Source organism: Setaria viridis, chromosome 4 (genome assembly GCF_005286985.2).
Source record: "Setaria viridis chromosome 4, Setaria_viridis_v4.0, whole genome shotgun sequence".
NCBI classification, from domain to species: Eukaryota; Viridiplantae; Streptophyta; class Magnoliopsida; order Poales; family Poaceae; genus Setaria; species Setaria viridis.
In genome coordinates, this window is record NC_048266.2 from 28,907,581 (window position 1) to 28,930,766 (window position 23,186).

Here is a 23,186-nt window from a genome sequence, read left to right on the forward strand (position 1 = left end):
ATAACTAATCTGCGGACGTGAGGGTTTAGCCAGCCTAAGCCTATTCAGGAAGAATGCATACATGGCAGCCACTAGAGCAGCTGCATGAATAATAAGCATGCGTCTCTTGTCTTCAAGACCCATCTATATGAATAACATGCAAAAATAAGGGTCACTGACTTGGGCAACAGATCCTCAGAAGTGCATATAAACACATCACTGGCATGGGCAACAGAAGCTCACATAAAAGTATAAACATCATTGTCATGGACAACAGAAGCTCAGATCTAAATGTATAAACATCACAGGCATGGACAACAAGGCTGAGATCAGTATGTAAACACATCATTGACAAGGACAACAAGGCTCAGGTCATTATATGAAAACATCACTGACAGCACAGTGATGCCTCAAATGACTATTGTAAAACATCAGTGACATGGACAACAATAATAAGATCAACATAGTAGTCATCATTGACATGAACAACAATGCTCAGACCAATCTAAAAACATATCATTCACATGGAAAACATGCTCCTATCCATATACACGCATCAACATCATGAACAAGTGTGCTTAGAGTATGCTCACATATCAAACAACACTGGTACCAATGATTTGAACCACCTACTAACCATCGACAGCATGGTTTTAGGGTACCATGCGCATGCACAGAGGGGCAAGGGCTAAGATATTTTACCGCAACAACAGCAACAGGGAGAACAGCGTGTCAGAGGACGGGAAACTCAGCTCTGCAACCGAACCACGAACAGATCAGCGGCTTCTGGAGGAGGAGGGGTCAGATCAGGAAACCTAGCAACCAAACAAAATAAAGAATCACTCAGAACACAACTTCTTATTTTAGATCGGGTGCGGAAACTTCAAAAAATAACAAACGAACCATAAAGAAATCAGATTGGGTCCTTCAACTCAAGAATCGTACCTAGGAACAACCGAAGAACTCAGATCTAGTGGGGGACTGCGTGTGTCACATAAGAAAAGGACCGGTCAGTGGGATCATCGTACCCTAGGGTTACGGTTTTGACGAAATCCGAACAAAGGATGCAAAAAAAAACTTGCCTGGGCCAACAGATCCGTCAACAACTCCAACCTAAGAACCAAAACAAAGACATGGGGGTGGTAGATCAGGCCTCCGAAGATCCGAAAGAACAACGACAGTGGACAAGGCTGGAACCCTAACCTGCGAGCCGCCGGTGGAGGAACAAATCTGCGCGAGAGGGAAGGGGAAGGGGAAGGGTCGGGGTCGACCTTTATGCCCGCGGGATGGCGCGAAATCGCCCGGTAACCCTAGCGAAGGCGCCAAAGCTTCCCGCGTGCACGCGCCCAAAGCTTTTTCGCCCGCCGCGCGCTCGCCTTGCACGCGCCGCCGCACCCGCGGAGCCTGGCTCTGGGGAGAAGCTCGAATCGGCCGCACCACGGGAGCCAGGCTCCCAGGGTGTTTTTGCATCCGCCGAACCAGGCCCAGCGGACGGCCCAGCAAACCAATCAGGCCTGTCTCGCACGTGGGGAGCCCGGTTCCGGGTATATGCGAGCAACCAATCACACCCTACGAGTCACTTCAGGCTCCTTTGTTTTCTTCTTTCTCTGTCTTTGCTTGGGAGGCGGTGCTCGTGACTTCTTTAGTGGTGCTGCAGGTTCCTTCAAGGGGGCCGCTCTTGGTGCCGGCGACGGTGATCGGGGAGGGGTGTTGTTATTGTCGTCGTCGCTCCCAGCACCAGGATGTGGTGGAGATGGAGACCTTGATATAGATGGAAGGGACGGTCCTGGAGCAGGAGATGCCGGTCTCGAGGTATGAGGAGAAGGTCGCTGCTGGGGATCTACGGGGAGCGGTCTTGAGGTCTGAGGAGATGGCTCCGTGCCGGGAATAATGATGTAGCGTTTCTTCCATAGAATGATCCCATGAAGCGCATCTGCCAATGTCTTTTCCCCGTCGCCTCCCGGGAAGTCGAGCTCTAGACCTTCATACTGGGGATCAACTATTTGCTCGACGCAGACGCTGGCGTAGCCTGTTGGAATGTCCATGCCATGACTGCTCTGCCCTGCCAGGGTTGATAACGCACTCCCGTACGCTACCTGTACATATAGCAGAAGTAAACAAGTTGAACTCCGATCTCGAGGCCTGGATCAATTGACAAGATTGCATAAATATTATGTATAAGTATACCTTAATAGTGAGGTTGCCGACCGGTGCATGCAACTCACATGAGGTCCGTTGCGTGATGGCATCCACGGGGAACCGTTGCTCCTCCACGGGTAACCTGGGCGTCTGCGCATCGGGGACCCCTGTAGAAGCACAACTGCTCCCGAGGCGTTGAGAAGGGCTGGCGGTGTTAGGATTCGGCATTGCTCCAGATTGAGCCAACTCCGCAACTGCGTCGGCCACCCGCCGATTGATTTCATCCATCATTCTTTGTTCTAGCATCTGCCGCCAGTTCTCCTCGATCTGTTCCTTTCTTCGCTTCCGGCTTCTGTAAGAGGCTCTGTCGCCTCGGAAAGCGAACTTCCACGGAACCACCCCGAACCCTCAGCAACGTCCTAGGTGCTCTGGATTACCGAGGGCCAATGTGAGCTCATCATTTTCTCGGTCCACCTTCAACCTCCCAGCCTTGGAATCTTCAATGTTCTTCATGAGATGTTCGGCCTTCTCACGTATTGTGTCATTGAAAATCAACGTCCCATCCTCTTGGCTTAGGGAGCCTCCATGAGCGTAGTACCAATTTTTTGATCGTTCGGGCCATTCAATAGTTGTAGGTACGATTCCCCGTTCGATCAGATCTTGTTCCATCTTCCTCCACTTGGGAACTGCTGAGCCATACCCACCTCGCCCCAAATGATGGTGGTAGCCCTTCTGACTAGCATTTGCTATGTTGGTCGTGTTGTTTTTCACACCTTCTTCACTCCTCTTGTATTCAACAAATGCATCCCAGTGGTCCCTCAACTTTGGCCACGCGTTGAAGTCTGGAGTTTTGCCCTTCTTGATGTAGTGGGTATCCAGCATCTTCTTGAATGTCTGGAATTGAGTAGCCATCTTCTTAAGCGTCCACGCTTTGACATCCTTCTCACTATATCCTTCGGGGAATGTGAAATGTCTCTTCACGTCTTCCCACAGCATATTCTTTTCTGTCTCTGGAAGGGCGTACGGATTAATGCTTCTGCCCTTCCATTCTCTGATGCTGATAGGCACGTTGTCCCGGACGATTGCCCCGATTTGACTCACGTACTTCTTTGCTACTTTCTCGAGAGCAACCGGCCTGCCCTCTTCTGTAACTTCGGTGATGACAAGCCTCCCTTCCATCACCTTTGTACGACCTCGGGTCTTCTGCCCTTGTGTCGATTCGGAGGGCTAATAGTTCAAGATTCGTTAATTAGTACGTAGTAGTAACGGTGGCATGAAACAATACAAGAATGGTTGTATATACCTCGCCGGAACCTTCCGCCACGGCAAGTTGTTGCTGCGGCTGTTGCTCTTCATTCCCATCGGCGGACATGTTGAGGAACAAGTCCGCCTGGGTGCCCTCTTCATCCGTGTATGATAGTGGAACGTTGTTGCCACTACCATCACCAGCGATTATCTGCTCCATGATATACCTTGCGGTCTCATCGTCTGCCATTTCAACTATTGATGGAAACATACATGGAATCATACATGACAGTCATAGAAATCGTCTTACTACAAATTTGTACAAAGTCCTACAAAGTCCGGAATCATACATGTATATAATGAAATCATAAAATAACATGAATCGTACAAAGTCCGGAATATTTATACAAATTTCTATGAATTTTGACGAATTTCTACAAATTTCTACGAATTTCTACGAATTTCTACGAATTTCTATGAATTTCTACAAATTTCTACGAATTTCTATGAATTTGTATGAATTTGTATGAATTTCTACGAATTTCTACGAATTTATATGAATTTCTACAAATTTCTACAAATTTCTACGAATTTTGACGAATTTCTACGAATTTCTACGAATTTTGACGAATTTCTACGAATTTGTAACAATATCCACGTGCGGTGCCTAGGTTGTGATGGCGGCGATCAGGGCGGCGGAGGTGGGACGGCGGCGGTCAGGGCGGCGGTACGGCGGAGGCGGGGACGGTTCACCGGAACCACGGGCGGTGACGGGACGGCGGAGGCGGTGACGGTACGGCGGAGGCGGGGACGGTTCACCGGAACTAGGTTGTGACGGGCGGCGGGACGGTGGCGATCACGGCGGCGGGACGGCGGAGGGGACGGCGGTGCATCCTACGAATTTCTAACTTCATTTTCTCTGTATCAACTCTAACTTAACAAACTAACTAGAAATCTAACTTAACAAACTAACTAGAAATCTAAAAATCTAACTTAACAAAATTAGAAATCTAAAAATCTAACTTAACAAAATTAGAAATCTATCTAAAAATAAAACTTAATTTTCTAACTTAAAAAGAAAACCCTCCCGGCGCTGCCGGCCGGCGCGGCAGCGGACCTCTCGCGCGCGGGGCGGCGGCCGGGGCGGCGGGACGACGGCGACCGGGCGGCGGGACGGCAGTGGCCGGGGCGGCAAGGACGGCAGCTGCCGAGGCGACGAGGACGATGGCGGCCGAGGCGACGACGACGACGGCGGCGTAGGCGGGACGGCGACGAGACGGCGACGAGGGGTGACGAGGGGCGACGAGGATGGAGCCGGCGACGAGGATGTGGAGTCGGTGGCCGGAGGCGACGAGGTGGCCGGGGGCCGGGCGCGTCGACGGACGAGGAGGGGATCGAGGCAGGCCGGGCGGGGGACGACGACGGCGTAATGGGGGACGTCGACGGCGCAATGGGGGACGACGACGGCGGCGGCCGGCGAGGGAGGCGGATGGGCAGCGACGGTGGAGAACGCGCGGGACTTGGCGAAAATTTGGCTAAGTGTGTAACTGGCGGGGGGTAGAAGGGAGTACAGTGCCTTTTAACCCCCCCCCCCCTTTTATCCCGGTTTGTAATGGCACCCGGGACAAAAGGGTCTTTTGTCCCGGGTCCCGTCACCAACCGGGATAAAAGACCCCCTTTTATCCCGGTTGGTGACGGGACCCGGGACAAAAGGGTGCCCCGCCAGGTAGGGCTGGGAGCGCACCCTTTTCTCCCGGGTCCCGTCACCAACCGGGATAAAAGGCCCCCCCCTATTATCCCGGTTGGTGACGGGACCCGGGACAAAAGGGTGCCCCCGCCAGGTGGGGCTGGGAGCGTACCCTTTTATCCCGGGTGCCACCACCAACCGGGATAAAAGCCCCCCCTTTTATCCCGGTTGGTGACGAGACCCGGGATAAAAGGGTACGTTCGGGCGGGAGACGAAACGTACCCTTTTATCCCGGTTGCCGTCCGGGATAAAAGGGGGGCCTTTTGTCCCGGTTGCTGTTACACCCGAGACAAAAGGTCTTTTTTCCTATTTTTCTTCTCCCGCCTGTTTTTTGGAAATGGATTTTATTTTATCTTTTCACTGCATTTCAGGATGAAAAACAAAACCTTCACAGATTTTGTACATGCAAAAATATATTTAATTAACGAGTAAATTGACAATAAGTATGAATTAATCATTAATTCTATACCAGTTCATTTAGCCTGTAAAATATTTATTTTACTGCATTGCTGTGATCAAGAAATTATTCAATTAAATTATTTCAATGCGCAGAAAAATCCATGTTAGTATGTGGTTAACAATGTTCATGTTTATCTAAAAAATCTTCACCTAACAAATTTAATAACACATGAAATCATACATAGGGTAAATTACAAATTGTATCAATTAATACACAAAGGTCATGTACATTTAACGCATTACAATACAACGTTGTAAAATTTCTTCTTCACGAAAGTTCCTTGATCATGATCGCGGCGTAAGTACGGAGCCTCTTCTTTGGATAGCAGGATGCTTGGATCAACTTCAACGGCGAATGGAGGCATGCCATCAAACTGATCATAATCATCTGATTGGTCTGTTTTATCCTCGACTCCCACGATTTTTCTTTTACCTGGAAGAACTATGTGGCACTTTGGCTCCCATGTCTCTTCTGGATTCCTCTTGGGTTTGCTGCACATGTCCTTCACATAGAACACCTGATGCACATCATTGGCAAGTACGAATGGGTCATCACTGTATCCAGTCTTGCTCAGATCTACTATTGTCATTCCGTACTGATCTTTGGTGACGGCAGTTAGCTTCACCCAATTGCAAAGAAATAGAGGGATGTACAGCGGTCCGTATTCGAGTTCCCATATCTCCTGTATGAAACCATAATATGACTCTTTGCTATTATTTCTGTCCATGGCATCTATGCGGACACCACTATTCTGGTTCGTGCTTTTCTGGTCCTGGGCTCTCGTGTAAAATGTGTAACCATTTATCTCATAGCCTTGGAATTTGACGATTGTGGTAGCAGGTCCCCTGGCTAACCAGGCAAGCTGTGGGTGAATCTCAGAGTTACCCATAAGTTGTTGGCGCAACCAGGAGGGAAAAGTTTCCATGTGATGACGGGTAAGCCAAGCATAGGATTTGGTCGGGTTTTTGGAAGCTACCATCTGCCTGTGCTGCTCGATATACGGAGACACAAAGGATGACTGTTGTAGAACAGTGTAGTGTGCCTTGTCGAACAAATCAGTATCATTGCTCAAACTTGATTTCCTTCCAAGGGTGCCCATTCCTCGGAGCCTCCCCTCGTGGCGTGAAGTTGGAACCCCAATCGAGTCAATTGAATCAATAAAATCAACACAAAACTCGATCACCTCCTCTGTTCCATATCCCTTGGTGATGCTTCCTTCTGAACGGGCACGATTAAGAACATAGTTTTTTAGGACTGCCATGAACCTCTCGAAAGGCCACATATTGTGCAGGTATACAGGTCCCAGAATACCAATCTCTTTTACTAGGTGAACCAGTAAGTGTGTCATAATATTGAAGAAGGATGGTGGAAATAACAACTCAAAACTGACAAGACATTGCACCACATCGTTCTGTAGCTTTGATAGCTTGGATGGATCGATTGCCTTCTGCGAAATCGCATTGAGAAACGCGCATAGCTTTACGAGCGGCAACCGGACATTTTCTGGTAGAACACCCCTCAGTGCAACCGGAAGCAACTGGGTCATCAACATGTGGCAGTCATGAGCCTTGAGATTTGTAAACTTCTTTTTTTTCATATTTATTATTCCCTTTATATTCGAGGAGTACCCAGACGGGACCTTCATACTATTCAAGCATTCAAACGTGCTATCCTTCTCTTCCTTGCTGAGAGTGTAACTGGCAGGACGTAAGTAGTGTTGTCCATTATCTCTCTTTTCCGGATGTAGGTCATCTTGTTGCCCCATGGCTTTCAGGTCCTGTCGTGCTTCCAATGTATCTTTTGAGGTTCCATAAACACCCATGAAGCCTAGCACGTTCACGCAAAGATACTTCGTCAGGTGCATCACGTCTATTGCGTTGCGAACCTCTAGGATTTCCCAATAAGGTAGCTCCCAAAATATTGACTTTTTCTTCCACATGGGTGCATGTCCGTTATCGTCGTTCGGAACAGGTTGGCTACCAAGTCCCTTTCCAAAGACTACATTTACATCCTTCATCATCTCGAACACACGCTTTCCATTACGGTGTGCAGGTTTTTTACGATGGTCTGGCACCCCTTTGAAATGTATCCCGCTCTTTCTCAGCTGGTGGTGAGCAGGGAGAAATCGACGATGACCCATATAGACGACCTTCTTACAGTGCTTCAAGTACATGCTGTCTGTGTCGTCTAAACAGTGGGTGCATGCCCGATATCCCTTATTTGTCTGTCCTGAAAGGTTACTCAATGCAGGCCAATCATTGATGGTTACGAACAACAGTGCTCGTAGATTAAAGATCTCTTGTCTATCCTCATCCCACACACGTACACCTTCTTCCTTCCAGAGCTGTAAAAGGTCATCAACCAACGGTCTTAGGTACACGTCAATGTCGTTGCCGGGTTGTTTTGGGCCTTGGATAAGCGCCGACATCATAATGAACTTCCGCTTCATGCACAGCCAAGGAGGAAGGTTGAACATACAAAGGGTCACAGGCCAAGTACTATGGCCACTACTCAACTCACCGAATGGATTGAATACATCAGTGCTTAAACCAAACCTTATGTTCCTTGCTTCACTTTCAAAGTCTGGGAATGTTCTATCAATTGATCTCCACTGTGCCCCATCTGCGGGGTGTCTCAGCATCTCATCTTCCTTACGGTCTTCTTTGTGCCATCGCATCAACTTAGTATTCGCCTTGTTCCTGAAAAAGCGCTTCAAGCGTGGTATTATAGGTAAATACCACATCACCTTCGCGGGAACTCTCTTCTTGGGAGACTGCCCCTCGACATCACCAGGATCATCTCACCTGATCTTATACCGCAGGGCTTCGCAGACGGGACAAGCATCCAATTTCTCGTATTCATCACCACGATAGAGGATACAGTCATTAGGGCATGCGTGTATCTTCTGAACATCCAATCCGAGAGGGCAAATAATCTGTTTAGCTTCATATGTTGTGGACGGTAATTCATTATTTCGGGGAGAATCTTCTTGACAATGTTCAACATCCCCTGAAATGCCTTATCGGACACACCATTTTTTACCTTCCATTGCACAAATTCTAGTGTCGTACCTAGTTTTTTATGGCTCTGCTGGCAACCTGGGTACAACAATTTTTGGTGATCATCTATCATGCGCTGCAACTTTGCTGCTTCCTTCTCAGTTTCGCAATCTCTGTATGCATCTCGTATCACCTGACCAAGGTCATCAGTAGGGCCATTTTCTGCAAACTCATCTTCATCAGCCTCGCCCATTGTAGTACCTGCAAAAGCTTGGCCTGCAACCCAGTCCGGAATGGTGTCATCTTCCTCCTCCTCCTCGCCATCTTCCATTACAACCCCTAGTTCACCGTGCTTGGTCCAAACCAAATAGTTAGGCATGAAACCGTATTTAAACAAGTGGCTGTGAATAGTCCCCCAGGAATCCTTTGAATACTCCTTCCTGTTATTGCATTGGAAGCAAGGACAACATACGAACCCATTCTCTGGCTTGTTCGCTTTTGCCACTTCGAGAAAATAATGCAAGCCATCAATAAACGCCTTGCTCCGCCTGTCTGCATTATACATCCATTGCCGGTCCATCTGCATCGTATTACGCATGAAAATGGATTACACTTGACGATGGATTACGCGTGAAAATCGATTAAAGATCCAAACAACATGGTACAATACAACAACGTGAAGATCCAAATACACATATTTAAATTAAAGTCCCAAACAACATGATACAATACAACAAGCCATCCACTGGTTATTATCAAGGAGGACTTTAAGCATCCTTGGATGGTGAAGCCGAAGGTTCCGCTGACCCAACCTCATCCTCAGGTTTATTTGTGCCGCCTGAAACGGTAGTACTAAGTGGACGTGAAACACCCGGGACTGAGGGTGGAGCATAACGACCACCAAAAGGAGGTTCCTGACCCGCGGCAACAGCTTCTTCATGATGTTGCTGCAAATAACGAAGCATTGCTTTTTCCAGCGCGCTCTTTTTCTTCGGCTTATGCTGAGGGCCAACTATGATTGGAACCTTGCCATAATAGGAACCACGATCGCCCCCACCATCGCCACTTCCTCCAGTAGCAGAAGCCATCTATGTACAAAAATTATTATCTTAACACTGCATAAGTTGTTCAACTTGAAGACCGTGATCATCTCGCGAGGATGTCCTCAACTGGGCAGCACCGGTATTCGTCATGAAAGACGTTAGATGCTACGGAAAAGGGGACACGGTCACGATGTCCGTATCCACTCTTTCTTGTAGAATCGAACCTCCTTCTTGACATACGTTGCTACTCGGCGGAGAACATCGTAGCAGAAATGAACACGGTATGCAAGTTCAACAAGTAGCAGAAGTCATCTATGTACAAAAATTCTTTCCTTACCACTACAGAAGTTGTTGAACTTGAAGACCGTGTTCATTTCGCGAGGATGTCCTCAGCTGGGCGGCACCGCACTTCGTCATGAAAGAGGTTAGATGCTACGGAAAAGGGGACACGGTCACGATGTCCGTATCCACTCTTTCTCGTAGAATCGAACCTCCTTCTTGACATACGTTGCTGCTCGGCGGAGAACATTCTCGCCGAAATGAACACGGTATGCAAGTTCAACAAGTATATGGATTTAAAAAACCATATTGAATTTGATAAGATAAACCGTCTAGACAAGGTAGCATCATTTTTAAACCACTGCAATAATGCATACTATATATGACACATCAATCTCCCTCACATTCTAGCTCAAAATACCTCTCCATTTTTCTACTTCATCATCACATTGTATCAAATAATCTTTCCATCTCCAAAGCATAAATCAAAGCATAACACGAGGATGAAGTAGCAAACCTTCGCAACACTTATGTTGGCCGAGTGAAATTCCCACAAAAATGAGGGAAAAAACTTCGGGCAGCACCTTTCTTGCTTGCTTCGGCACCACTGGAGAGTAGGTGAAGCTCAGCTCTCTCTGTCAATGTGCTGGACTGGCTCGGGCTGGAGGAGGAAGAAAGTCCTCTGTCTTGGCCGTATATAATGGGGATGAGTTTTTATCCCGGTTAAAAACTCCAACCGAGACAAAAAAGAACACCTTTTGTCCCGGTTGGAAGTTTAGTCCCGGTTGGATCCTCCAACCGGGATAAAAGGGTCCCGCCACCGACACCCCCCAGCTAGCCGTTGCAACCGGGACTAAAGGCCCCTTTAGTCCCGGTTGCAATTACCAACCGGAAGTAATGCTCCCCTCCAATTTTCCCTACCCGGCGCACCCCCTTTTGTCCCGGGCCAACTTTAAACCGGGACAAAAGGGGTCGGATCGAAAGCCAATTCTCTACTAGTGCATGTGTTACACATGGAAATATCTGTGTGAGGTGGAGGGAGCAAGTCAAAAATAATATCAGATCTCGTGTTAAGTTAGTCTATTTGAAATGTTAACACAGAGTTAACATATTGTTAACTCAAGTGTAGAAAATGTTAAATAGTATTCATGGAGGAAGATTGATGAGCTGCAATGATCGTGTTAAATGAGTTTAATAATTTTTAAAGTTATACTCCCTCCATCTCGAATTGTAGGTTATTTGGTTTTTTTAGGTGCATGGTAAAACTATGCACCTAGATATAGTGTAAGTCTATATACATAATAATATCTATAAATCTACAAAAGTCAAAACGACCTACAATTTGAAACGGAGGGAGTAGGACTTACGGCGCGTTTTCTTCATTTGCTCATTCCTGTGTCGCCTTGATGAGTGAGGCTACTGATGCAAGCGCCCCCGCGTGGTTCCCTTGCTTGAGTGCTCTGGGATTTGTGTGGACAAGATTTGGCTTGCTCCCGTGGGAGAGCCAAATGGGCTCGCTTGCCTAGCAAGCTTCTCGTTGCTTGTGCCTGCGAGGTAAAGCAAGGCAAGCATGCACCAGAACCAAACGAGCCCTTAGTTAGCTCGGGCAAGCTACATAGAAGCTTCTTGGATCTAGCCTAAGGATGCAAAATGCATCGCATGGGACAAAAATTGAGTTAAATACATCATTAGTACATAAACGTGGATGCGCTTAGGTACATTATCTCTCAAATTGTTCATTCGGGAACAATAACTTGGCAGGTGGGTGCGGATAGGTCACCGGGATAACACATGGGCAAAAAAAAATGCCACGTAAGCAACTTATGCATACAATTGGCGCTTCGTGTAAATAAAACTGGGTAGCACTGTTGCAAATTAGCCCCTTGTTTATTTTTTAATTGGAATTGTGTGTAGATCCCACATAGGTAACTTATATTGCTGAAGAAGTTTTGACGGAGAACAGGGGAGGTGCCAGTAACAGCTAGGATGAGGGGCGGCAAGCAGCAATGGGCAGAGGCCGGAGCATAGCACCAGGGGCCGTTGGCCACCATTAGCAACAGAGTGAGAATAACAATGTGTGTCATGGATAAAAAAAAAATGGAAGAGCTGAAGAGGGGTGGAATCATTCCCTTTCTAGTACGTTCTGTCAAGCGTCAGGAGAGAGGGATTTCTACTGACTAAACTTTATGTAACTACAAGTGAGAAGTTAAACGGAATGGATTAGAGGAGCTGCTACAGTTTCCGACCGTTTATTTGAGCAACGAATTAAAAGATCAATATTTTGCGCTTATGATGCCCGTGGTCAATAAGAAACATATTCCTTATTCTTTACAATACCCACCTCGCAAACATTGACTATTTATCATAAAATATATGATTTTTGAAAGATTTTACAACATTCTGAGACTAAAAGAAAGCATATGACAAAATCTGGAAAGGAACCTAACTCAAATAAATGATTAGTAAGGATATTTTTAAAAAATATTGGCTAACACGTAAGCTGCTTACAAGGACTTTTTTTGCCCACGTGTCATCGGGTGACTCATCCGCACCCACTTGCCAAGTTATTATTCACAAATGAACGCAATTAACTTAAAAAATATAAGATGTTCCGTGCAGTACCTTTCCTCTCAATTTGGAAAAACGGAATTCCTAAATGGCTGGTACTGTAAAATAGCAAAAAATTCGGCGCGATGCTAGCAGACTCCCGGCGGCCCGGCCCATTCCCATGCTGTGCTGCTCGCTATCCCAAAAAAAGTTCCCATGCTGCTCGCTGCTTTCCTCTCCACAGAGAGTCGGAGACAGAGCAGAGGAGAGCGGAGGCCAAAATTTTCGAAACACGCCTGAATAACCACGCGGTGCCGCCACTCCCCACCACCGCCTCCCGAAATCCTCCAATTGCCTCTCCCTTTACGCCTCCTCGCCGTCGCCGCCCGCCCTACCCGACGCTGGAGACCTAGCTCCGGGGACCCCAGAGGCTCGCGGCGGCGTCCTCCCTCGACACCCACCCACCGCCGCCGACGCTCGATAGCCTGGCGCGCCTCTCCTTTTGGGACACGCACACGTCTCCTCCGCCGCGGGCGCACGCGCGCGCGCGCACCAGGTAACGCCCCTCACCCGATTGCTCTCGGCGGCGCCTCAACGAATGCGGGGTCTCGCGTGCTGTTGCGGCTGTATTGGTTACACCCTTTTTGTGTACACATTTCTGTGGATTTCGTTGCGATTATAGCCTTTTCTGAGGACGATTGGATAGTATATCAAGTGGTTAGGGTTTCGCGATTACATGACCTATGCTCACCAGGGCTTCCGTTTGATCATACCATAGGGAAATTGGCCTGGATTTAGCATGATTACTGCAGCTATTGCTGCCTATTTTGGTAGTTTTTTTTTCTTATGTCAATTTCTGGGTGGATATGCCATTTAGTGTAGAAATGCTCACTTCCTGAGGTTTTTTTATGTCAATTATTTGGAGAGGGGAAATGTCGAAAGTTTAAATGCAGGTTACTGATATTGCTTTGGTATTTTCCAAGACAAGCTTTGTAAGGTGGTGGGATATGTCTGTGTGTGGAGTTTTAATATTTTATTCTGCATCACTCTGCACTACCTTCAATTCCTGCATACATGTGGTATTTAGCAGTTGTTCCGAACAAGTAATTCATGCTAGTGAACGACTGCTTGGACCTGCGTTTTCTATTTTGTTGACAGATCGCATCGTGTTTTTCTTTTGACCAAAGCTGTGGCATTTTGTGTTTTTTGTCTTTGGTTCTTGGTAGTGTGAGAGGAAAAGGATATGTGATGTTTTCGGTTATCGCCTTGTCAGGCTAGTAGTCTTGTAACTCCAGGTGCCACAGGGCCAATGCTTGTGTATCCCCCAGCTAGAACTTATGCTAAGCTTCCAATAAAAATTGGACCATATGCACATTTTATCAGCTTTGCTATATGCATAACACCCCCCCCCCCCCCCCCCCCCCCCCCAAGCAAGTTTGCAACCTATTCTTTTTGCTGCCATGGATGTTGGGGTTATACTGCGTGGTCCATCTGGCTAAATGGTTCATGTGATTTAAATCTGCTCATCAGTTCAGTTTGGCTCCAACATGACACCTTTTTCTTTTCTGATACTAACCAAGTGTCCTGCAACAGTTAATTACAAATTTATGTAATGCAACTTCCTATGGAGTTGCACTTAAGGATATTTATGAGTTTTCCAGCATCGTGGATATTTATGAGTTTTCCCAGCATCATCTCTATATTTTTTCCATAATGGTTATTGCTATTCTAGCAGCTTCTAACATTTTGCCATAACAATCAGTTAGACAAATCAACTCAATTGTACAACTCAGATTGGTTTGAATAAAATTCAGCAAACAACTTATATTTGTGGCAGTAATTTAACTTTTAAGTAGCAAAAGCGATGATTGAGTCTCCATCCCTCCTTGTAGCTCAACTGTAATATGAATCCTTGAAAGTGGTTTGACAATAAGGCTATAGATGTTGTGAACGAACTATTGTAGGTATTGATTGAATTTTGCAATGGAGAACATAACAAAGCAAATCTTGTAGTCCAACATGAAGTAGAAGCTATGCATATTAGTACTGAGATCATTTGATCTTGGATAATGACCAACATATGGGTGAAGAAACAAGAAAGTACAAACCAGCTACTCAACATTATATTTGCCATTTGACACCAGTAAAGTCGTCTAGTGACAAAATCTTTAGTGCACCATAAAAAAATTTGTTGAGTAATATATCAAATGGATTTCACCTAGCTTGCATTTGATTCCTTGCTTTTTGGATGCATAATATAATCATCAGTATGCCTTTTCAGCAAAACTGGTGATGTATGTGCAATTGTGAATGAACATGTGCTTTGCTGAACCTATAGTTTAATTACAGTTTGTATGCAGTGTTAGGTTTATAGATATACAGAGTACAATAGCTTGTGCAATGCCAAAGTGAGTTCTTTTTTCCCTTTTATTTTAGTTAGTGAGCTGATTTGGAGTGATGCTCGTCAGGATTACCATGGCAACTGTTTGGAGCAGAAACAGTCATAAGTTGTCTGTTGACTTCTCAAATGCCAAGTATCAATTACATGTTCCTAGAGGTTTTTTAGGATGTAAAATACAATTTTGATGGTTGTTATGAACTTCAGTTGAACTGGACTTTTTTCATGTGCAATTTGAGATTCTGTACCTTGTTTGGTTTACTGAAATACATATATGTTCATCTTTAGGTTTATACAATTCTGTGTTGCCATCTTAACTGAGTTAAATTACTGTGATCGTCATCCGTTGTAGCTGTTTTAGTTTCTGTTACGTATGCTTTTGTTTTCATGTGTGTATGACTTAAATGTGTTTCACTTTTAACATATGTAGGTTTGGATAAATCTGTATTGCGATCTTTAACTTACCAAAATGAAGTGCAATGCTTGCTGGCGGGAATTGGAAGGGCAAGCCATAACCACCACTTGCGGTCATCTTTTATGTATCCTTCAGCACCCTGCAATCTTATTTATGTTGAGCAAGAATGTGTCGTCTGCAGCTTTTCAGAGAATGAATACCGTCAATTTGATTGGTCACTGTCAACCTGTTGAACAGGTACTGAGGATGCCAAGAAAATATTGAGTAATGATGGTGCATGTCCAATATGTGATCAAGTTCTGTCGAAAAGGTCAGTACTGTGCACTTGGGTCAATATTTATCAATTTATACTTGATGTAGTGATTATCCTTTTGACTTGTATCATACACCTCTTTGATATCCCTGTTTTACCATATCATGGAACTCCTAATGGCATAATGAAACAGGATTTGGTTCTGACTATGTTCTATATAGGCCTAGTCCTGTTTGTATCTCTACTGATTGATAAGATAATCTGAATATCGTTAACCTTTTTTTGCTCAGCCATATGAAACCAATGGATGTAGATCCCAGTGATGATTGGACAAATGTAAGTGGTTTTTTGACATACTAGATGCAAAATTAATTTGATTTTATCATGTGCTCCATGCTTCTGACTGTTGGGCCCATTTCAGATGGCAATGGCTGGGATTTCTCCACAAATACGTATCCTTAAAACTGAGACTACCACAGGTTTTAGTTTAGCATCTATCTTGTTTTGCCTTTTCTGCATAATAACACTCCAGGCAATCCACTAATTTGGGATTAACAAAATTATTGTCATTTAACATGTTATGGTGAGCAAAGTTCTACTAGCCTGAGAAAGTTACATAGCAGAAACACACTGAAGCACAAACACTGCTTATATGAAAAAGTGGCAGTCAAAAAGGTTGTATTTTGTGGATATTATGATAATCATCATAATTTTTCCTTAACATGATGTTGACCAGTCATGAAAAGTGCATACAGAAGTGTCATGTTTTACATTGGACAAAAGGAACTGGAGATGCAGTACAAGATGAACCATATTGTTGGTCAATGCAGACAGAAGATTGAACTTATGCAGGGAAAGTTTACGGAGAAGCTAGAAGAACTGCACGCTGCATACCAAAAGATGGGTAAAAAGTGCCAGTTGATGGAACAGGAAATTGAAAGCCTCACCAAGGATAAGCAAGAGCTTCAAGAGAAATTTGCAGAGAAATCCAGGTCAGTGTAATATAGCTGAAAGTGTTTTGGATCACATGAGTACAGTATCAGAATATTCCTTCTTTTCCAGGCAGAAGAGGAAGCTCGATGAGATGTATGATAAACTAAGGACTGAGTATGACTCTCTGAAACGTTCGGCCATCCAGCCTGCCAATAACCTCTTCCCAAGGGCTCAGCAAGACTTGTTTTCGGGCATGCCAAATATGATGGATAACAGTAATCCTCTCAGGCAAGGTAATCTAAGCAAACCATTGCGCAATCTGTCTTCATTTACTGTTTGGCTCTGTTATGCAGTCTGTAGCATATTAACTGCATGTCTCTCTTGCTGGAAGCTAATAGAAGCTTCACTAGTTCTCGACAAATACAGCTGATTTACTTATTGCAGGTTTGGTTTATACCCCTGACACTCCAGGGCAAAGAGAGGAGATGTGGGCTCCCGCACCACGGCAGCGACTCTCTAACCCTGATACATTTGAAATTTCTGGGGGATCTGCTCACTTGGGAGCTCCTCCTGTTGATGCTAGACCCCGCAGACCAGCTGGGCCTGTCTTTGGAGCTGGCACGAACAATCCTTCTGCAGCCTTGCGGAATATGCTAATCTCACCGGTGAAGCGTCCTCAGCAGTCTCGAAACCGTCAACACATGTTCACGTAATAATCTAATTTGCTAGTTCACTTAGTGGCATTGGTGATCGAATTGCTAGACTTTGCGTGCTGTATTTGACCTTATACTGTGCAAGCTGACTGATCAAACTGATGTTTTCAGGCTGTAGAATTGGACTGCGAGATCTCAGCGGGCACCTGTACATGATGTAAATCTCTCTGAGCTTTGTTTTGATAGAAGATGTTCCTGTGCATCCCTGGGACACGGTTTCCTCATTTCTCAGAAAGCCAGAAGTACGATAGCAAACAGAGCTGCACATTATTTCCTTGCCTGATTACAGTGGGATGTACAGTATCCATGTGATCCTCATCCAACCTTTTCTGGCCTGCTCTATAGGAAGGTTGATCTATACCCATGTGCATGAAAATATAGTAATGGAATGCAGTTACACTATTTACTTTTTTTTTCCTGTCAGCTCTGTTTTATGTTAGTAAATCACGATATCTGATCAATTGTTCTAGCTTCTAGCGGCCTCTGAAAATCTATCTGGTTGCTGGGTTTTCGTCACGCTTGACAGTTCATGTACCAGAGCGACTTAAATGGATTCTGTGAAGCAGCTTTGGTCTTATCTATTTGATGTTCAGGCCAACGTTTGTTATTCAAAGACAGCCTGCACAAGATGTCGTTGATGTGTATTGCTACATAGCTACTCTAGCAACGAGTTGAAGGGTTCTGACATTTGAGAGCTCCACAACCACAAATAATGCTGGATTGTGGCCGTACCGGATGTGCCTTTCAGGCTTTCAGCTATACAGGTGAAGTCGAATCTTTTCTAAAGATTATATAGACTAGCTATTGGTGTGTTAGATAGCGTTTGACAAGTGATCACTACAGCTTGAGGACGACTAATGTCCGAGACATCGTAATAGAAATATCATTGTTTTTCATTGCTCACATGGCGGCCAACTATTACAGGTATCGTGACAGTGTGGGGACAGATGTGGATATCAAGTGCTTTCCAGAGAAACGATTCACATTCACGTGTGCTATGCAACCTTGACCAATCAACCACAGTGGTTCGCACTAGCACACAGTATTGAAAACTGACCATGTCGATTGAGTTCATTCAACTCCAATGAAGAATTGGGAAGGAAGCAGACTAAGCTCGGGCGATTTTCCAACTATAAACTTGCAATATTAGTTACAGGACGTTCTATTAGAATGATTATAGCATAGATTATATATCTAAAAATGTTAAAACGATCTACAATTTGATACATAGAGAGCATTACACAAATCAATATAGGATACTTTCAAATTTCCAGCATCAAATCTACAAGAGATTGAAACATCTAGTGCAGCTGCACTCTGTGGACATGCCACTACAATAAACATGCATGTACAACATCAAACCTACCCTTTCAGGTAACTTTCACGGTCACACTCCACAAGTAGTACCCTTATTTAGCCTGGATGGTCTCGACACTGCAGTCACCCCAGCCCATAAACTCAGAATATCAGATCCACCAAAAGCTTCAAATGGACATCCATGGAACATGGTTGAAATATTTATCATCCGTTGGCTCATACGCCCCTCCCAATAGTTCGAGTCCTTGAGTTCCATCTGCCGGCTGCCGCCGCTCCAAGGCGTTCCAAGCGGCAGCCACGCAGTGGCAAGAAATCGGCAGAACAGGGGCGCCAAGCGGCCGGCGTGCGCATGTCAGCACGACACTCAGTACCCTGTGTCGACGCCGAACGCGAACGAGCAGCCGCCGCCGCCGGATCCGGCGGCCGCATCCACGGCCACGTTGCCGCCGAACGCTCCGCCGCTGCTGTAGAACCCGGCGAAGTCGATGGCGTCGGGGCCGAACGAGCCCACGCCGTCCCCGTCGAGCAGCAGCCTGGCCCGCTTCTCGCCGCCCTCCGCGGCGGCCGGCTCGCCGCCGCCGGGCGCGAGCTCGCCGTCCGGCGCGTGGCCGTCGCCGACGAGGCGGTGCAGCCTGTCGCGGTCGCCGACGACCTTGAGGAGGAAGGCGAGCATCTGCTTGGGCCGGAGCTCGGTCTCCTGCACGCGGCGCCACATGGAGGCCACCCGGTCGTCGATGGCGCGCTGCTCCTGCTTGAGGCGCACCACCTCCGTCGCCACCATGGCCATGTCTTCCGCGGAGAGCTCGGCGGAGCCGGCGAGCGCGGCGGCGTCCTTCCTCTTGCCGCCGCCGCCGCCTCCCGCGGCGCTGCTGCCGCGGCGGACGATGTTGCGCAGGAGGTGGGTCTGGCCACGCAGGAACGACGCGTGCGCGAACTCCCACCGGTCCGGATCAACCTTGCGGAAGCCCTGTCGTGTTTGAGCAAGCGGAAACATCACAATCAGGGCAGGAATCCAACACAGTTCTTGCATCCTATCCTATCCTATCAATATCGATTCTTGCAGCAAAACCGTAGGAGAAAAGAAGGCGAAACAAATTTCACAAAATTCTGCGTGCAGATTCACGGCCAGTCGAAAATAAATGGGCCAGGAGTTTGGTTATGATTTTCGCCACGATCTATGCTCGTCATGTTTCTTGAGGAATTTCATCCGTCAATCGACACCACCACTCAAAACACACTACTGAAATAAAGAACTTTTTCTCGAAAAATTCGTTGATGCAGCTAAGGAGATGTGTTACAATCTGCTTTTCTCTCCACCAAAAAACATTTACAAAGCTCTGTTGTTGGTACAGCACAGAGTGACAAATAATTTTCATTTTCCTCTCAAAAAACACAGGCGCACACGAACTGAAGGTGTATGTACAGTACAGATCCATCAGCTGTACCCTCTCCCCCCGGATGAGGAACAAAAAATGTTGGTATGCACAAGAAGCAATCAATTTATAGCTTGGAGTGATTTCACTGACATAGGTGTTGAGCTGGCGCACGAAGCTGGAGAAGTTGTTGTGCTTGAAGTGCGCGGGGAGCAGCGTCTGCGAGAAGACGAAGGGGTCGGCGACGATGAAGCTGTTGTTCCCCCGTCCCCATCCGATGACCCCGTCCGTCCCGGGGTCCTCCACCATCATGTACGTCTTCCACACGAACGGCGCCGCCGCGCCGCCGCCCGCCGTCATCCCCGCTTCCTCCGGCTGTTTATATAGATATAGATAGTATATATATATCTCCGCTAATATCTCGGCAGCTAAAGGAGAAACTATCTTGGGTCTGGGGAGCAAGCTAAAACAAACAGGAGGGCAGCTTCGAAATGCGGAAATGGTGGAGGCAAATCGCCGCACGGCACGGAAAGCGGTGGTGGCCTGCGTGGCCGAAGAAGGTAAGGGGTCGTTGGGTGTGCCGTGTGCGGGGGAGCGGTGGCGACGTGGTCGCCGGTGACGCGAGGGGGGAGGGAGCAAGTTATAGGCGTGGCGCGGCCAGTGGCGGCGCGACGCGTGCCGCGGGCTCGGGAGGGTTCGGCGCCCTGGCCTCACACGTGCCCCCTGGCCCCAGGCGTGGGTCCCCTTCGGCGAGACGATGACGACGACGGGTGCTTGCTCGGCGCGGGTGGGTGGGGAAAAAGCGCGCTGCCCCGGGCGCGCTTTTGCTGGATCGGCCCCGTGCTTTTGCACTTTTTCTCCCGGCTGGGTGCGCCGGGAGATCCCCTCGTGCAGCGTCTGGTAGGCGCGGCTGCGGCCTGGGTTTCCCGTGTTCGCCTGTTCGGCCTCGACCGAAAACGACGAGAGGTCGACAGGGCGTCCCGTCCCCGTTCTGCCGTTGCCGATGATGCACTGCTGTTTGTGTTCGCCACTTCGCCGATCAGCAACACTTTTGTGCTTTCTCCAGAGTGTACGTGGAGGAACGGAGGCCGCACGTTCAGCGGCATGGCTTAGTATGCGGCAACTATAAACAAACAAACATCCCGGTGTGCTCCACGGCTACAGTTGCAAGATGGCGACCACCGCTCAGCGGCTCAGCTTGACCACCGGTTACCGGAGCAAGAGCGGCGCTCCCGCAGCCGCTTTGGGCAAGTACAGCTCCCACGCTTCCGGCACCCCCTGCTTCGGTAGCGACGGGTAGGGATGGCCGATGCGATGGCCAGCCCGGCGCGGGCTCCGCGATCGCTGGCGTCCGGACAACGCACGGGCGCCGCGAGCCCGAGCTGGCGTGCCGCGGCGCGGTTGGTCCACGCGCGCGTACAGGGACGGGCACGGGCGCGCCCACTCGCGTCGCGGGACGTGGACGCCGCCGACTGGGACGTGCGGTGCCGCTCGGCTGGGACGTCAGGAGCGAGAGGGAGGTCCCCCGCGGCCGGCGCGGCGCCCGGTCGACAGGTGGCCTTTGGAGCTCGCGCTGCGCCCCTGGCGCGTCGCAGGCGGTGGCTGGGCGCCACCTGTCGTGTTGCTTTCTTCCCTCTGTCCGTCCGGCATTATTGACCGCGGTGGGGCTAGACTGTTATCTTATCCCGTTATCCCTGTATCAGAATCCTCCTCGCCCATAAAAGCCTGCGCGCAACATTCAAATCTCCAGCTAGATAGAAACTTGTGCCTACTGCCTACATGCTACAATATCGGCATAGTACTGCACACCATTTTTCCTTTTTTTTTCCTTTGACAAATGACAACTATAGTACAGTAGTTGGTATTTCAGTACCTTAAACAACTCTCATGTTCAGACAATTATAAAAAAGAAATCTCATGTTCAGTCTTAAAAGAACTTGCACAGCAGTTTGGCGCATTTTGTCGAACATCAGAGGTGTTCCGTTATTCATTTTCACAAAGTTGCCTCTACACAAGGACGGAATCAGGATAAACACCTCGAGGGGTAAATAGTAGAGATTAAGGGCTAAAGCTAGAAATTAATGGTAATTTAAGGCTTTGTCTACTGTATTTTACAAGTAAAATCAGATTCTCGGGGGCTGCCCCCTAGCCCCCATCCGCCCCTGCCTCTACGTATGTTTATGAAATAGTTTCTCTTAGTTATATTCATGAGATTATTTACATAAAAAAGAGACAGTGTCAAGATCAATAACCACTGCTCCCACAGTTTCCACAAATAGTTTCTCTCCTCTATTGTTTAGGACAAGTATTGTCCAATAAGTAGTCTTGCATTGATACGTAATTCTGAGATGATTTAACAAATAATCTCTATAATAAGTTGTTTTTTTAAGTTGTCTTGTAGTAATTCTGTTTCCTTAATTTGTGCATAGAAAAAACAACAACCACAAAGTAGCCGTTTCATAGTTCTAAAATCTAATCTATGAGGTGATTGTTTCGCGAAACAACAACCTCTTTCTCTCTCCTCACCCTCTCACCTCCACATCAACAAAAATCCTACGTAACATTGCATGAGGCGACTCATAAAACTGCTGAGGTGTGTAACGGTGTAGCAATGTATTTAGGGGGTGTTTGGATCTTTAGTCCGGACTAAAATTCATGTCATATCGAATATTCGGAGGCCAATTAGAAGGACTAACATGAGCTAATTATAAAACTAATTACATAGATGGAGACTAATTCGCGAGACGAATCTATTAAGCCTAATTAATCCATCATTAGCACATGTTTACTGTAGCATCACATTATCAAATCATAGACTAATTAGGCTTAATAGATTCATCTTGTAAATTAGTCTCCGTCTGTGCAATTAGTTTTATAATTAATTTTTATTTAATACTCCTAATTAGTATCTAAACATTCAATAGGACAGGAATTTTAGGAGTAACTAAACAAACAAACGGGACCTTACTCGTGGCTTGGATCATTGGTGTGTGAGGCTTTTGTACTTCGGTGGGTTGGGTTCGAACGAATCTCCTCTAGTAGCAGCAGTTGTTTTTTCTTAAAAAAAAGCAGCAGTTGATGTGTCGGGTCATGCTCGATGTAATGCGTCGCTTGAGCTCCTGGGCCTCTCTGCTGTTGGGTGGCCTTATGGCCTGCATCGATTGGGTCGAGAATTTCGGAGGCCTGTCTACTGAGTTATGGGGTGTGCTTGAGAGTGGGTGTGTGCGTCGGCCAATTGTGTCACAGCTTTGGGCTCGTCTAGTAGAAGCGCCGTTCTCTTATTAAACAAAGGGAAAAGAGTAGAGAAGTACTCCATTCAAATTGTAGATTGTTTTAATTTCTTTAT

The 23,186-nt window shown here is 46.9% G+C and overlaps 2 protein-coding genes across 5 annotated transcripts; one reads left to right on the plus strand and one right to left on the minus strand.

Moving 5' to 3' along the window:
* Window positions 1-12,655: 12,655 nt before the first annotated feature.
* Window positions 12,656-17,552, plus strand: LOC117853293 (E3 ubiquitin-protein ligase CCNB1IP1 homolog). Of its 4 annotated transcripts, none has more exons than XM_034735687.2 (9): window positions 12,660-12,994; window positions 15,267-15,375; window positions 15,489-15,561; window positions 15,795-15,840; window positions 15,926-15,956; window positions 16,241-16,496; window positions 16,567-16,730; window positions 16,909-17,146; window positions 17,262-17,552. In XM_034735687.2, the coding sequence occupies exons 2-9, from the start codon at window positions 15,306-15,308 to the stop codon at window positions 17,266-17,268; spliced, it is 885 nt and encodes a 294-aa protein (XP_034591578.1). In that variant the 5' UTR covers window positions 12,660-12,994; window positions 15,267-15,305; the 3' UTR covers window positions 17,269-17,552. The 4 variants fall into 4 exon arrangements, with proteins under 4 accessions (XP_034591579.1, XP_034591578.1, XP_034591577.1 ...); XM_034735685.2 differs by having other exon boundaries at window positions 12,664-12,994; window positions 16,882-17,146; XM_034735688.2 differs by lacking the exon at window positions 17,262-17,552 and having other exon boundaries at window positions 12,656-12,994; window positions 16,909-17,150.
* A 1,069-nt stretch (window positions 17,553-18,621) lies between these two features.
* Window positions 18,622-20,467, minus strand: LOC117853295 (heat stress transcription factor C-2b). Its single transcript, XM_034735689.2, has 2 exons — window positions 19,994-20,467; window positions 18,622-19,434 (listed from the first exon to the last, which is right to left on the minus strand). Exons 1-2 carry the CDS (start codon window positions 20,198-20,200, stop codon window positions 18,832-18,834), a joined length of 810 nt encoding a protein of 269 aa, XP_034591580.1. The 5' UTR covers window positions 20,201-20,467; the 3' UTR covers window positions 18,622-18,831.
* Window positions 20,468-23,186: the final 2,719 nt, after the last annotated feature.